The 16,736-nt window shown below is 39.0% G+C and overlaps 1 protein-coding gene across 1 annotated transcript; it reads right to left on the reverse strand.

Moving 5' to 3' along the window:
- Positions 1 to 3,858: 3,858 nt before the first annotated feature.
- NXPH3 (neurexophilin 3) lies at positions 3,859 to 16,444 on the reverse strand. The gene is made up of 2 exons (XM_058183976.1): positions 16,388 to 16,444; positions 3,859 to 5,752 (listed from the first exon to the last, which is right to left on the reverse strand). Exons 1-2 carry the CDS (start codon positions 16,442 to 16,444, stop codon positions 5,009 to 5,011), a joined length of 801 nt encoding a protein of 266 aa, XP_058039959.1. The 3' UTR covers positions 3,859 to 5,008.
- Between the last annotated feature and the right edge of the window lie 292 nt (positions 16,445 to 16,736).

Here is a 16,736-nt window from a genome sequence, read left to right on the forward strand (position 1 = left end):
TTAAGTAAAAGGTTAATGCAGCCTGAAAAAGTTTGCAAAATCGTGTTCTTAGTTTGTGAACACCATTTTTGAAGGGCATCCATCAAATATGAACCAAATCAAAGTTGCTGAAGAGCAAAATTCAGACCAAAAAAAATCCCTCCATAGACAAGACTAACCCATTTCCCCCAAATTCTGCATTTTAGAACTCATTCGATGCATTTTTATGATCCAGCTCTTCATAAATTTGTTACCCTAGAGAAAAGCGGTTTCTGTTAACTTTCATAACAAAACCAAAAGCCACTTTTCATACTGCACCCCTGCGATGCAGAAGGAAGCTTTATTCTCCATTTCAATGACAGTATTAAAAATAAATACATGATACAATCAGTGTGGCCATTTAATCAGAGAGAAAGAGGAAATTATGGAGCAAACTGTAGGCAAAATAGTGATCTGGCACAAAGAAGCAGGAGAACCCTTGGAGAAAGATGAATGTTAGGTAGATTGATGGGAGCAGCATTGAAACTTGGAAAAAGCAGAAGAGAAGCAAAACTTTTTCCAAACATTTTAAATAGCAATTTCTCACAGCTTCATGTTTCCTAAAGATATGGGGCCATAACTCCACAGCATTATCCATACTAGCTGGGGATTGTGGAAACTGAAGTTCAGTTCTTCTGGTGGGCACCACTTTGGGGAAGGCTGTTTGATAGCACCAAAGATTCTATAAATTATAATCTCATCTCTTATGACAATAACCTGTGAGGTAGGTCATCAACGCATAGGCAGTCCATTCAGGATTAATTGTCTGGGGCAATCCAATGAGTCTAGGTCTAATGTTAAAACGAAGCCTCAAATCTGAAACCAGAAAAGCTGAATTAGTAACTCCAAAATACATCCTGGGAAATATTTCTACAAGTGAATTTGCTGTATTAGGCATGGAAGTACCTATGTATAACTAACTTGACTGTGTACTGCATTTGCACAGTGGTTGTCAGTAGTCAGCAACCTTTTCATGTCCCAAGTGGCATCCCCTGGGGGCTAAATTGCTCTCCCCCCACAAATCATTTGTAATCTCCTGAGATGGTGATAGTCTTATCCTGCATTCTTACTAGAATCAGAGACACAGGATTGTAATGTATTCACATGGTACTTTGTGAGATCTTAAACAAGCTGAAATTTTATGTGAGGAGGAGGAGGATGTTAAATTTTGAAAATTTTTATTAGAGGGCATGTGAGGCACATCTTCAGATGTGGTGACACATCAAGCAAATTAACATTGCCTCAGAGCTTTGACCAGCCATTCCAACAGCCATTAGAGGTTTTGTCCTCTGCTTAGGGATATGCAGAACATCTTTTCTGTCTGTTGGAACTGCCAGGAGAGGCCTCGGAACTGAGATAAAATGAAGTAAAGTGGCTGCTTTGTTGATGTTTATAAGCAAGGGTTCCACACTGCTTTGTGAAACAGTTTCATCGGGATGCTTTACACAAACCTTTGTTGAAGCAAAGAACCCTTTAGAAGCTTAACACAAGCTTATTTTCTTCCCCCTAACGTTAATTTTATTTTAATTGGGCTGGCTGCAGATGCTTTTTCTGAGGACCAAGAGATGCCCAGGTGCATGTAAGCTCTTTATGACTGCCACTTGCTGTGTTCATTGCCCTACAGTCCCTCCATGTGCTTCTGTGCCAGTGAGCATCAGAAAGCATTTGGTACAGATGCAGGATTTCAAACAAATTTGGCATCTTTCCCTGATGTGAAGGTATATCCATTTGTAATGAAAGAATAATGAATTTCTCTTTGGGAAAAAAAGCATAAATTTGGGGACTGAGAAATAGTATCATTTCTTACCGGCTGAATTTGAATAGCACCAAATTCTACCTTCATGCATGCTATATATTGATGATCATCAACTAAGTCATTAAAAAAAAGGGTTGCTTGGGCAGGGCATTAGAAAAAGGTGGACTCTGATTTTCTTTTCTATCCTTTCCTTTGTTATTTCTCTCTTCTCAGAATGTTAAAACTACAGCTAGAAAATATGTAGCCATCCAAGACCAAGTTCTCTGTAGGAGGCTTGCTAAATCTCTTTTATAGATGACTAGCGGTGCGTTTAGGGTAAAAAGATAGGGGGGCAAATTTACTCAGCACAAGGCTCCCTAGCATTGAAATGTGTGCCTATTTTCTGCTAAATAGAGACTCTCCGAAGACAATTAAGCCAGGATCTAAAATATGTGAAGGGTTAACCAGTGGGGTGGAAATGGTTATCAATGCAGATGTTACAAGTGGTATATCTTTCTCCACCCCCTTTTCACATCTCAAGGGGAAAATTGCTATTAAAAATATTTGGGATCTTTTTCTATGTATCCCCTATATCTTTCAACATTCTAAAAGCATTTACAGCTGGAACCAAATAATTAACTCATCCTTTAGAGTAACCTTTAGACTAGGATTCTTCAACCTGGTGCCATGCAGATGAGGATAACTCCTGTAGTTCAACACATTCTGACAACGTTGGATTGGGGAAAGCCATTTCTAAAGTGCCATCTGTCATATTTTCTCATAATCTTGTAATAGTAAATAATATCTTTCTGCAGTGCTTAAATCCCACCGAGGGGTATATTCTCAGTACCATTTTCCTAATTTCTTGAATCTACCTGTCTCTTCCAATATGACATTTTCTGCCTTAGAGAAGTGGTGTGAACTCTGCAAGGCTGCAGCCAAGGACCAATTTCACAATTCTTAGCAAACAAGCTATCTTTCCCCTGAGACAGCTTCACCCAGATTTGAATCAATCTTGCCTTGTCCAGTAATGCGAGGATGTGCCTTGTCCTTCTACTTTATCCTCCCTGTCTCAAATATTAGAAGAGAATGTAATTGAAAAGGTATGGTCCCGTCCCCCACTAAAGCAGCAATACCCAATGCTGGCAAAATCTAATAATCAAGAAGCAGATACAAGCTTCCAACATTTCAGGGGACTTAAGACTAAGTAGATGTAGATGAATGAAAAAGTTTCTCCATCTTCAAGTCATATTTACTGCTGCTGAAGTTCTTGCTATGACTCAGCCCCAATCCAATTCTTCCCAATTTGTTTCTGCAGATTCTGACCAAATCTGTTTTAATATTTTTTTTAAAAAAATCATTAATATTAATTTAAATCAAAGGCACAACGTTATGATTCCATTTGGGTAACATTCATTTTCTCTGGCACTATCTGACCCAAACCCTCAGTGTTTTGATAGAGATATTATCACATCACATAAACTATCTTTGTGTTCTGATCAAGGAAAATTGACCCATAAGAATGCAATTAGGATCAATATATTTATATATATATATATATATATATATATATATATATATATATATATATATATATATGTAGATCTTTGGTTATTCGGGTTTTCTCCCACGTAAAATTGGAAGTGTCTTGGCGACGTTTCGATGAAGTCTCATTCGTCATCTTCAGGCTAGGTGTTTACAGCTTCGTGCTTCTGGGAGTAAACACCTAGCCTGAAGATGACGAATGAGACTTCGTCAACGTCGCCAAGACACTTCCAATTACGGGAGAAAACCCAATATATATATGTTTTCTGAGGTTTTCACAGGTGTTTATATGTAGGTCTTTGGTTGTTTGGGTTTTCTCCGTGTAAAATTGGAAATGTCTTGGCAACGTTTGTGAAGTCTCATTCGTCTTCTTCAGGCTCTAGCTCCGTGCTTCTGGGAGCAAATATATATATATATATATGTATGTATAATATATATATATATATATATATATATATATATATATATATATATATATATATATATATATATATAGTATTAGTGGTAAGGGATCAGGTTTCCCACCACTATGTCAAGTAGTGGATCTTTTACAACTTAAGTCCCAGCAGTGGCCCTTTGGAATGCTGAATGTTCTAGTGCTTCCATTCAATTTTTTAGTTTCAGACTTAGAAATGTTCAGGGATCAGAGTAGAGAGGGCAGGCTGGGAAAGCAGAAGAATTTTAGCTGTTTTGAAGAGTGGCAAAAAGAGAAATAAGACAGATCAATCCCAAGAGATGAAAAATACTCCTTAAACTGTAGTGTGCCATCTGAGAACTCAGATACAGATATCCCAATAGAGCCTTCTAAGTCTTTTTTATTCAGCTCCTCTTACTGGCTGTTAATTTTTAGTGAGTTAAAATTAAACTTAGAGATATTAAACTGGATAAAATGCAAGGGGATAAATGAGATGGTGAAATGCTTAGGCAAGGAAGTGGATGTGGTAAAAAAAAAATAGTTTATTTCTACCAAGGTGCCATTGGATCTCTCCCATCTGAAACCCTGATATCATCCATGTGACCCATGGGGGTCCCTGTTACTGGAAAAAGTGTTAAACAGCACCCATTCATAAAGTTAACCTTTGGGTGAACAACGTGGCTTAGTCAAGAAGGATCTTATCTCATCTAATTTCTATGAATGATTCCAAAGTTTAATTTCAGGCAAGAATATTCTCTCTTAGCAACAGTCACAGGGATGCTGAGAAAGAAGCAAAGGGAAACTAGAAAAAGCAGTAACAAAAAGAGAAAAAGACACATCAAAAGGCAAAATATGGCCTCTTTCACTTTTGACTCTGACCATGACCACTATTTGCTTGAGCTTTATGCATTTTTGATACACAACCTCCTACAGATTGCTTCCCCCAAATGTGGTTGTTGACAGATACAAACCTCAACAGTAGTACCCCCTGATGGATTACATCACTTGTTAAATAGCAATGATGAAATGAAAGTGCAGTCTGGGCTTTCCACCATAAGCACTGAAATATTTTGGCTAAATGTATATATGAAAGGGTAAAGTGTTCCAACGATGATATGTCCATTCATGTTCTCTCAATCTCTTCTCCAAACTCAATGTCTTTTAGTAGAAGTCAGGTGTATGTCTGGCATTGGTGAAGCATGGTTTAATCTTTTCATAGTCTATTTTTCTTCCCCAGTCCCCAATGAAGTGACATTTGAGACATGAGTTGCTTTAAATTCAAAAGAGGTATGTCATCACCCAGAGGGGTAATAAGGAACATTGTTGTGGTAGTTGTAGTCAGGACACACTTTTTGCACAAGTCTGTAATCTATGCTGTAGAAGGTTATGTAGATACAGATAACTTTGAATGGCTTGGAGCAAACCCAGGAGACCTGGCTCTGTGTGTGGTTTAGGAAGCAGGTTTTAGAAGGGTCATAAGTGCACAGGGTAGTCTTCTTCGCTTTGCTCACCTTCTCAGACTCCACCCGGCAGTTAAAGATCTTTGATTCTTTTGCCTCTATGAAGATTTGTTGCTCAAGATCAAATTCAACTGCTTTGTTTGGTGGCACCAAGCTGACTGAGATGTTCCCATGACCAGTGGAGTTATGCCGAAAGAACACATTGACTGTGCCATTCCCATGATCAACCACTTTGCCTGTAATTAAGAGGTTGAGTTTTACTGTCTTGATGTTGGAGTAGAAATCACCCCACCCAAATATTTTCTTGAACTGACTAGGGTTGGTGAGGGAATCTCTTCTTCCACGAGATTGTTTGCCTTTTCCCTGCTTGGACAAGCTATCTAAGATATTCCAAAATTCTGGTGCATTACTGGAGGCCAATTCTAAGAGAGTTGTATTCTGGAAGTAAGATGGGGTTACAGAGGATTTTAAGGAGACTTGGGTTTTTTTCTTTTGCACTCGGGGTCTTTGTTGAGCTTTGGAGGATTTTCCATTTTCTTCTTCTTCCTCTTCTGTTGCCTCATCTTGGCCACAGATTACCTATATGGAACAAGAGGACAGCAGGACCTCATTATCTGTTTTTCCTTTAGGAGGCAGCTGGACTCCGTGATTTTAATTCCACCTTCCAATTCCAAGACTAATAGTTAGAACCATGGCAAAACACTTTCCCAATACGTTGTCCTTCAGATCAGTTGTATCTACAGCTCCTAGAAAACTTAGCCAACATGATTATTGACAGAGAATACAGACTGCTAGATAGAATTTTATTTGTATGACATATTGCATTTGTATACAGATTGTATTTGTATATAATCTGGCCCCTAAATGGAGAGAACTTGTGCAGGATAACTATGAAAATTCTGACTATTGTCTAAAACTTGATATTCACAAAATAATGTGGGTTTTTTGGTCTCTCATATATGTATGATTTTACCAGTTAAGATTTAGTATTACAAGCAGATCAAGGCATTTTGATTATTGATCTCTCTCTCCCTACTTCTCTCTCTCTTAAATTGTAGTGTAATGTGATATATGAGTAGCCTATAAGTAGTTTCTATATATTTATAAACCTTTTAATTTCAGGAAAAAATTGGCTTTTACAGCAAACTAAAAGCCCAGTGCCCTGGAAAAAGGAAAGACCTGCTCCTATGTGGGCAATGATCTTTTAAACTTCCATCTGTGCTAAATTTGGTTTTTTATTACATAATGCCATGAATAGATTTAGTGCTTGACAAAAAGGTCTCTACCCCAAATTTGGTTCTCAAATGGGGAGACGTCCAAAATTAGACATAAAGTTAAAGATGAGTTGTATGACTTTGGGTTTTGTTATGCCTGGAAACGAAGAAAAAAAGGCAAACAATGAATGGGAAAAGGTTCCAAAATTCAGTTTAAAAGAGTAGGAGAAGAGAGAAGACAAGACATATTTTAAACATGCACAAAGCTATAGTTTATCATGATAAACTTAAACCCAGTTAATCCTCAGGTTTGTGTGTGTGTGTGTGTGTGTGTGTGTGTGTGTGTGTGTCCCATTTACTCCAAGGAAATACATTTCAATGATTAAGATGTTAAACTGATTTTGGAAATTATGTAATTATTGAATTAGGAAAAAACAACAACCCCAAACTCTACTTTTCTCTTTCATGGCTCTCCCATACTTTATAGGGAAGTGGAACATTAGATCCCATAGATCCAAATTCATCCCTCTTCATGACACCCAGACATGGAAACTCACAGTATTATTTCCAGACAAAATGAAGTAGGAGTACAGTGTATACAATCGTCAGCTTCTGGAGGATTTAAATCAAATAAACAATCAAGCATTAAAGAAGCAAAGAGTATACTGTAATATTGCTATCCAAAAATTATTGTTTGAGTTGAGGAGCCCGAGAAGCCCATTAAATAATAAACTAATTAATTAAAAAATATTTGAAGGAAAATAACTTCTTGAACTACAGTGAGAAAATTGCTTTTGCAAGCAAACAAAAGTGAAGATCAGCCATGGTTTGGCAGGATCACAAAACCAATTAATGAAAACAATCAAAAGCCATAGGATTTTTTTCTTACAGAAAATGTGAAGAAGGGAGAAAAGAGATATAGACCAAGGAGAAAAGCAATGGTTATTTTTGAACTATAAACAATAATTCCTCAGTGATGCCACGCCTAGAATAAAATTGCATGCATAAGGAACAATAAAGTGAAACAAGCAGAACAACAAGTAGAACAATCCTATGTATACTTTTGAAGAGTTCTAGTGTTGGAAATTAGAATTGGAATTGTTGAATTAAGATAAAAAAAGAAAAGGAAAAGAAAAACCTCCTCACTTTTTTTCTTTATTCCCCTTGATGCAGAAAAATGCTTTATTGCATAAACCCCAATACTAGTTGGAAATCCTTCACATATTATGATTCTATAAGGAAGTGGAATGTTAGATCCTACAGGTCCAAATTCATCCCCCTAGATGTTTTTAAACCCATTTTTAACTGATTCTGAATTCAGAATTTTGATGCAAAAACTTCCAAATCTTTGGGAGATTTCTAGAATTTGATTTCCTCCTTCAAGATTGTAACACATCCATCCATTCCCTCTTTTCTTTCTGCACCCCACTTCTTCTCCGATTTCAGGAGGAAATGAGAAGAATTCATATCCAATTCAGAGGAAGGCATCAGGTAGAATTAAAATAGTGCATAAAAAAGGAAACCCAATTCTAAATTTTCATAGGAACTAGCATGGTGTTCCTTCCTTCCTTCCTTTCCTCCCTCCTTCTTTCTCTTTTTAGAAAGGACAAACTCTTTCTTCCCATAACCTTCCCAAAGGGTTCTCAACATTGGCAATTTTAAGATATAGGACATCTTAAAGTTGCCAAAGTTAAGAAGCCCTGCTCTGGAAGGAAGGTCCATCCCTGAGTGTTGGCCTTAAACATGCTAACATTTACTTAATCCAGGCATTTATCTGAGTGGCATTTTAACTGGTGTGCTGACCCAGTGAGTGATTGAAAGCTGTGAGCAAAGAAAATAATAGGTAAGCGTCTGGATATTATCAGCTTCAAATGGAAGAGAAATACTAAAATGAATGGTACAGACTGATAGTTGCAAAATGTTGATTCTTTCCTCTTGTCCAATTTTAACATGGCCTGTGGATCATTCAATACAGCTTAACTAGCAAGGGTTTAGGAACTGGACTGTCTTAAAAAATATATATATAAATGTTGACTTGCCCATCCATGCCCATTTGTGTGTATAGGTAGGCAGGTATTGGGTTCTCCATGCTATCTTGCCAAGCTCAGGACAAACAAGGAATCACTTGCTGCAGGTTTGGGATATTCAATGGTTTTCCTGCAATGCAGCCTCATTCTGGGGCTGTTTATGAGGAACCTACAGCCTTTCTGGATTGCCTGGGGAAGCTTAAAGAGAATCCAGGCTGTTTAGTCAGAGCCTCCTCTTTCTCCAACAGGAAATTTCATTGATCAGATTTGTATCCCACATTTCCATCAAAAGAAAGAGCACTTGAGAAATTAAAACAGAAAGCAATTAATTAAAAACACAGTGAACAAAAGTAAAATGAGCATAATGGAATAACTGCAGACGAAAAGTTTAATATGGTGAAATTGTGCAACCATTATAAATAAACAAAAACAATTCAGAAAGCTATAAAAACTGTTTCACTAATCTATATACCATCTCTTAGCAGAGACCACCTTAGTCTTTTATTACAATGTAACCCGTCTCATGAAAAAAGAAGGAAATCACACCATTTATTAAAGGGAATAAAAGAGATACTAATATTTCCCTGAGATTCCCAATGTGCGCACACACACACACACACACACACACACACACACACACACACACACACACGCCCAGTGGATTAATCAGGATACATGTTGTCCTCAAAATCTCCAATCAACTGTCATGCAAATCTAAAGCTTATGAGAATTGCAGTCAAAGACATTCGGCAAATGATTGGTTCACGACTTTTGCTATTGACATTTACTGTTAAAATAAATGCTTTTGCAATGCCAATTTAAAGTTTTTTCCTGCTTGAAGCAAATCCCAGATCATGCCCATCAACCTATGCTAGATCCAGCACTTTCAATGGTCCAATGACATCTTTTGAATATCTACTTCATTATCTTTCTCTATTACGATTGGAGCAGCCTATAAATGCTATATAATAGTGATTGTTCTTTAGACATGTAACATGAGCTGATTCATCAATGGAAAATATGATAATGCTGGGCTAGGTGGAAAGGAAGAGGAGGAAGATTCTACAGTGCATGAAGTGGATATACAAAATAGTGGAAACTACAGGAATGCAATCACAAGAATTGCCTAAAGTGGCGTGAGAGAGAACAGACTGGAGAGTTTTTATTTATGGAATCACTAGGGGTTGGTTACAGTTTGACAGACCCTATCAACAATAGAAATGCCATAGAACAAACTCATGTCTGTTTATGGTATAAGGTTTGAAGACTGCCCAGAGACAGTCTGGACACATCCTTAGTCTTAAAACCATCAGTGAAATAACTATAATTATAGAAGCACTAATACTATGATGAATGCTTAAAAGTTGATTTCATCAAAAGGCCTTTTTCCAGAAGGGGTATATTGTAGGGATAAAGGAATGTAGTTACCAGCTGTTGCCCCTCCCCTTATCTCCCATTAGTATTCATGATAAGGACATCAAAGCAATCTGTTTGATAGATGGCCAGACTACATCTCCACCAACCCCCATAATGACTATTCCAAATTTTCTGAAGTTGGCAACTCACAAAAACCATCATTCTTATTTAGTTTGAGCATTATGCTGTTTGTGTAAGTATGAGAACTGTCATGCAGCATATCTTGGAATAGGGCAAAGTGACAAGGACTGTATATTTTGATGTGAAGCAAAAACTCCATGTACCATTATTACTCCCCGACACCTTCAACTGAGATATTCCAGAGATTGAAATAAAGAGGGTTTACATATGGCTTTAGAATATGCAAATTCTAAAACTGTTGCCCTGATATTTTATTTGGTGTGTATTTGGCAGATAAGGAAAATTAACAGAATAATAGAACAACAGGAACATTGGAGATCTTCTTGTCCAACCCCCTGCTCAGGCAGAAGATCCTATACTATTCCAGACAAATGGTTGTCTAGTCTCTTCTTAAAAGCCTACAACAATGGAGTACCCACAAGCTCTGAAGGCAAGCTGTTCAACTGATTAATTGTTCTCTCAGGAATGGTGGATTTTGGATAGGAACCCATAAATATGGCAAGAATATATAATAATCTCTTATGACACACTTGGATGTACTCTGCTTCTGATCCTGGAGGTTACACACACACGCACACACACACACGTGTGTGTGTGTGTGTGTGTGTGTGTGTGTGTCTTGGCATATTTGGGTCTTTTCACGTCCAGATTTTGGAATTTGTTTCCAATATTATATAATGATAGCCATCAGCTTAGATTGCATGAAGAGAGGATGAGACCAAAGATGAAGAATAAATTCATGTACCCTAATGCACTATCTGTGGCTGTTAGTCTTAATGGCTGCATATGATCTTCTGAATCAGAGACTGTGGTTCCTTAAATAGTAGTTGCTCTAGACACCTTCCAGATTGTGCTTATGAGCTCCCTGGATCCAGCTCTCTGGATCTGGTTAGACAGTTTGTCACACAAAATTGAGATCTAGAATGTCCCTTGGCTTGTCCAGCTATGCTCTTCTTATGCTCTTAGTATTGTAATTCCCTTTCAAACCAAACTAAATTGTGGGCATCATTGTATCTTGCGGCAGCAAATTCCACAGCTTAATAATGCTGCATGCAAAATATTTCCTTTTCTCCATTTGGCATTAATGGATGACTAAGGCTTCAAGAATTGTAAAAGAAGGGGAAAAAAACCCTATTCCTTCTTCACTTTCTCTGCAACCAGAATATTTTTATACACAGTTTTTATGTTGGCAGCTTTGTTTTTAATTGCTTCCCTAACAATCCCCAACAAGCGCTGTTTCTTTTGACAACAGTCACAGTAAATATTTTAATTAAAGTTTCTACCAAACCCTTTGGATTCCATTTTTAGCTAATCACATTTTCCCCCCGACCTTATCAAATGAAATCAGGATTTCTCTCCCTCCATGTCCACCACTTCCGTTGCTTACCTTGTACCATATGTGTGAGTTTAATGCCTGCTTTCGTTGTTTGAAGAGATCATTTGGTAGCCTTTCAAAAGCTGCATTTCTTTTAACCATTCCAAATAACTTAACGCTGTTAGAAAACTTGGCCACCTTCCTGATTGCTCCTACCTCCAAATGGTTTAGGAACAAGTTAAAAAGCAATGATCCTAATAAAAATCCTAGGGCTGGCTGGGTGAAGTATTCAACTACGTTCACTGCACGTTCAGTCCATCTATTCTTATTCTCTGCATTGGGCACTTAATCTGACATTGATCCATAAAATGACCTTGACTTCTATCTCATTATCGTCAGACTTATTCTGCTGTTTCCGATGTTTGTGTTCTATCTCATTATTGTCAGAATTATTCTGATGGCTGGGAATTCTGGAGTTGTAATATTGGTGGGTATACTAGTGCCTACCCTAATGACCCAGATTTATCTATATTTCACTTTTTGGTTATATGTTTATATGTCTACCTTCTATCTCATCGGGGACTGTTATTTCTGAATCAGATATGGCCATCACCTCCTGGCTTTCCCCAAGGAACTTCATAAACATTGTTCTTTTAAAAGCTGCTAAACTTTTTTTTTACCACTAAAAAATATTTGAGAAGAGGAGGGCAGGGGCAGATGCTGGGCAAGGTGATCTGTTCCGAACCCCGCGGCACTGTTGTCAGGATGACTAACATACTGGAAGGCTGTATTACTCATTCACATGAGCTAAGCATCATTTTCGATTCATATATTTGCTGGCATATACCATCTTAACAGGAAACCAGTGCATGCCTGTTGAGAATATCACCAAATTCAATGGGGTTTTCTCTCAGCCTGAGATGCATATAGCGACAGTGGTAAACCCATTGCCCTCCACCATTCATTGAAGACAATTCCCAGCATGCCTAGCCAATAAAGCCACTGGGGAAAGTTGATGGCAACTTTAGTTCATCCAGAAGACTGCATGTTTTCCCTTTCTAGAAAAGGTAGAATTATAACTGAGGGTGGGATAGGAATACTGGCTGCTTACCTTCAGACTAGTGCAGCAGTTCAAAATATTAACTTGGTAAATAAACCTCTGTTCAGAATGGGTTTTTGGTATGTTAATACTAGCTTGTCCTTCAAGATGGTTATTTACTTGAATATTACAAAAGGATTTCCTCCTAGAACACTCATTCACTCACTCATACACACACAAATGGATTCCTTCCTAGAAACACACACACACACACACACACACACACACACACACACACAGAGAGAGAGAGAGAGAGAGAGAGAGAGAGAGAGAGAAATGCACACATTTAAAAAAACTTTTTTCATAAAAATCCCTCTTTCTGACATCAGGAAGAACTTTTATTCATCCATGATGGTATTATGATACGTTGATCTAAGCAACCATACAAGTCAGCCAGGTCACAATCATTTTAGTTGGAGCACACATGTCAAAGTTATTACGATGCTGCTCTGAATGGTTTCACTCAGAAAAATAATGAGCTGTGGCACCAGTAACATTCCCAGGATTCTCACATGCAGCATCTGGATAAGACCTTTTTTTTGATGAGAATACTTGGCCTTCAGCTCTGATGGCCATCAAACTGGGTGGTTCTGTACATTTGCTTGAATTAACAGCACTTCCATTGATGTTAACCCAGGGAGCCACTGGGATTGCCTCTGTTGGGTGCCAAATAAGACCTGGCTATTTTTATGACATTGGAGTGAGTTTCCTAGGTCCCAGTCTAGAGACAGGCAAGTTGTTTATATATTCATCTTATAGTGACCTGGATACTGGAGTCAGTTTTCAGAAGGAGGGGGATGTATACAAAGGATGACATAAGAGCCCTTGTGGTGCTCCATAGCTGGTAAACTTGTTAAATGGAGCCCCGTCTCTAGGCAGACAGTGGGGTGGGGGATGGAATTTAAAAATCCTTCATTATAACTAACTCCCATCTTCTGGGGATTCATTAGATGTCTGCCTCTAACACCCCCTCCATTTCTACATCCCGAAAATGGGGACAGTAGTTGCTATCTCACCTGGTGATTACTTGTTTAAAAACAGTATATTTTTTTTGGTCTTCTGGAACTTCAAAACTACATTAAAATATCTCAATGTTACAAAGTGACCCCCCCTTCTTTAATGCAACATTTTTTTAAAAATAAAAAGGATACTACCAATGCATCTGTTAGTAGTATAATATTAAATTATATCATTCTGGTACAAAAACACCTTGCTACTAGACTTCTAAATTAAAAGACAACGATTGAAGACTTGCATAACAAGAGACCTCTCCGCTCCATTTTCAAGCTTGTTTTCTGTTGTAAGAAGTGACCACAGCTGGTTGAAAACAAGATCTTTGAAGAGTTTAGTTGAAGGAGCTTCATCTTTTCCTTGCTCCTGAGTTAAGGAGACACTGGATTTCAAGATAAGTGCATAGGTTTGGCAGGTAAAACCTACTGTCTATCTTAAGGCAAATATCTAGGGTCCCAATAAGTGGATGGGCAGAAGGTCCCCTAGATGTCCCCAGAAGAGCCGAATGACCTCAATTTTAAATCAGTGAGATCACTACATTCGCATCTAACATTTATAAAAGGTAAAGGTTCCCCTCGCACATACGTGCTAGTCGTCAAAATGTATAATATGTAACTTCACCATTAAGAATGTATCGAGTTCCATCTCAAGCATCTCCAACCTGGATTCAGATGGATTCAATGTTTAGGAACCAGCTTTCCTTGCAAACTAGGAGAGCTGCTTCTATTCTGAGCAGAGAATACTTGGCTGAAAGTGCTGGAGCTTTGATTCAATTATAAGGTTGTTCCTGTTGCAACAGGAGACTCTTCTGGCTCCTTCCGATTTCTACAATCCTGCCAAGTGGCCCCTCCCAAGTTGCCCCTTTAGGAAGGACAAGAGATTGCAATCTTGCTCCTTGGTGCAATCCAATTTATTTCCATCTGCACAAATTTTGAACAAGCCATTTGTTGGTGAGAGAGGGAATGTATTTTAAAAAAGAGGATGAGGCAAGGTGACAGAGAAGAGGCAACCACTGACCAGACAGGAGGCAACTACAAAATCCAACCAGTCAAACCCAATCTGTTCAGCCCAGCTGCAGTGCTGGGAGGAAGAGGGATCTGCACCAGATCCACAGGGAGTTAAGGGCACTCAGCTGCCAAAGAAAACTCTAGGCTGCTTTCCCTGTAGACCAGAATGTTTTTTTTCTCCCTTTTTGCAAGGAACAACCCACAGAGGGGAAAGCAGTTTAGCAAAGAGGAGTTCTGGTCTGTTTGTGCCCGTCTCCACCAGAGAACATGAGATTGTTCTCAGCTGCAACCCAAGCCGCTTCTAGAGGAGATGGAAGCTTGGAGCCCTATTTCCAGTGGGGTTTCTGCTTTTTCCTGAGCTAATACAACATGAGGAAGTGGGAGGCAAGAGGTCATTGTAGTTTTCAGTGATGCTGATCAAGCCAATCCAAGACAAAAGATACCTCCTGCCCTACCCTCCCATTTAATCACTGTCTACAAAGCCTCCGGATCATTTTCCTGTCTCCCCTCCCTTCTCTACTGCTGGAGAAAAAAAAACACAAACAAGCAGAGAAATGAGCTCTTTGGATCACAGGAGTCCACTGCTATCGATCAAACAGTGAGCAGCACATCTTGAACTCGCAACTCCAGAGAATGAGGGGAGGATTTTAAAATTAACTTTGTGCTTGTGCCTTTCCATTTCTGATTGACGCAAATGCTTCCTCTCCGTTGATAGGTAAACAATGCTTCTCAGCCCTAGTGCTGAAAACTGTTCTGTTCCTATGGCCTACTTTGCTAATTAAATTTTGTGAATTTTTCAGCAGCCGCTTAGAAGACAACTCCTACAGAAGATAGATGGAAAATTATTTGCATTTTCAAAGGAGAGATAGAAAATATATTTTGGCAATCGTATCGTTTACTTTATTTCAGCATGGGTTCCTGGCATTGGATTCAAATCTCTCTGTGAAACTGAAAACTCATTCAGGGGCAGCCTTTTGTATTTGTATTTGTCTATGCTCAGCAGCTTCCCTTTGTACCCCTGTGCTTGGAAGATTATTTCACTCCTCTGAGTTGCCCCTTCTTCTCTTTCTTCTTCTTTGGGGCAAAACAGATTGCCGTACGTGGTGGCTTTCTAGCAGTGGCTTCAGAGAAACGTGCCCGATGAAGTTTGCTTGGGCAGATGATATTGCTATGAGAAGGGATAAATTTATCCTCCTTCACCCCCCCCCCAAAAAAATACCAAATTGACTGGAGATTTTACAACTTCCAGCTTGTGACCTGTCTCACTTATCCGAGATCTGTAACAGTTCAATAAACTGTTTTTTTTTTTTAAGCAATAGATTCAGTCTTTTCTCTTTATAAATTTGGGGCTGTAAAATAATGTTTGTTCTGGCAGAAATGCCAATTCCCTGTCTCAAAATCAGCGTCCTTATAGAGCTGCTGTTAAAGTATTAAACAACATCTGGAGGGTCAAGACTGTCCTCTGCCTCGGAGGTTCAGTGGATGACTTTGAACTAGTATCTCTCTCAACTCAATCCAGCAAGGCTGTTGCGGGGGGGGGGGGGAAGAGAGAGAATTGGAGGAAAGGGATGCTATGTAGTCTTCTGTTTAAGCTCCTGTAATAAAGGTGGTATATACATCTAGCAAAATAAACATATCCTCGTAACTGTTAATAGGCTGCTGCTGAAAGCACAAGCAAAGAATCATTGCAAAGGAAAAAGAGGCGGCATTTATGGAAAGATGAATGAAAGGATGGTCCTAAACAGAAGGTTCCTCTGAAAGCTAAAATGCAATGACCTGCCCGGCGAAGTTGGTGCAAGGACAATTGGAGAACAGAGCGCAGCGCATGCCAAACTAGAAGTGCTATTGAGACAGCAGACCATGAAACTGCTTGGACATACTAATGTAAGAAGGCGGTTTAAGAAGCAGCCCTTTGACTTTACATTTGCCAAAGCCATGTCACTAGCACTAACATTACCCTTTCCCCAGCCCCTCGGTCACTCACCAGAAGATAGATGCTCCCCTGGATAAGAAATATGAAACAGCACCGAGTCAGCTGCATATCTTCAGCCTCTTTGCTCTCCTCCTTAGCGATCTAAGAGAGCTCTGTAGTGCCTCCTTGTTTTTGTTTGGTGTGTGTGTATGTGTGAGGGGGGATGATCTGGCCTCTGGCCTCCTAGGATCCCCCCATTCCAGGCTTCGTCTTGATAGTCTCTTTCCAGCCAGGCATGGGCAAAACGCAGCCTTCTTCTCACCCTCTGCAGCTGGAGATCTCCATGTGGCTGCTGCCTGCTTCCAGCTTTGCTGGAGACTCGGGCAAAACTCACTCCAGTCTCTCGCTGCTTCCCTCCCAC

The sequence above is a fragment of the Ahaetulla prasina genome, chromosome 4 (genome assembly GCF_028640845.1).
Source record: "Ahaetulla prasina isolate Xishuangbanna chromosome 4, ASM2864084v1, whole genome shotgun sequence".
Classification (NCBI taxonomy): Eukaryota; Metazoa; Chordata; class Lepidosauria; order Squamata; family Colubridae; genus Ahaetulla; species Ahaetulla prasina.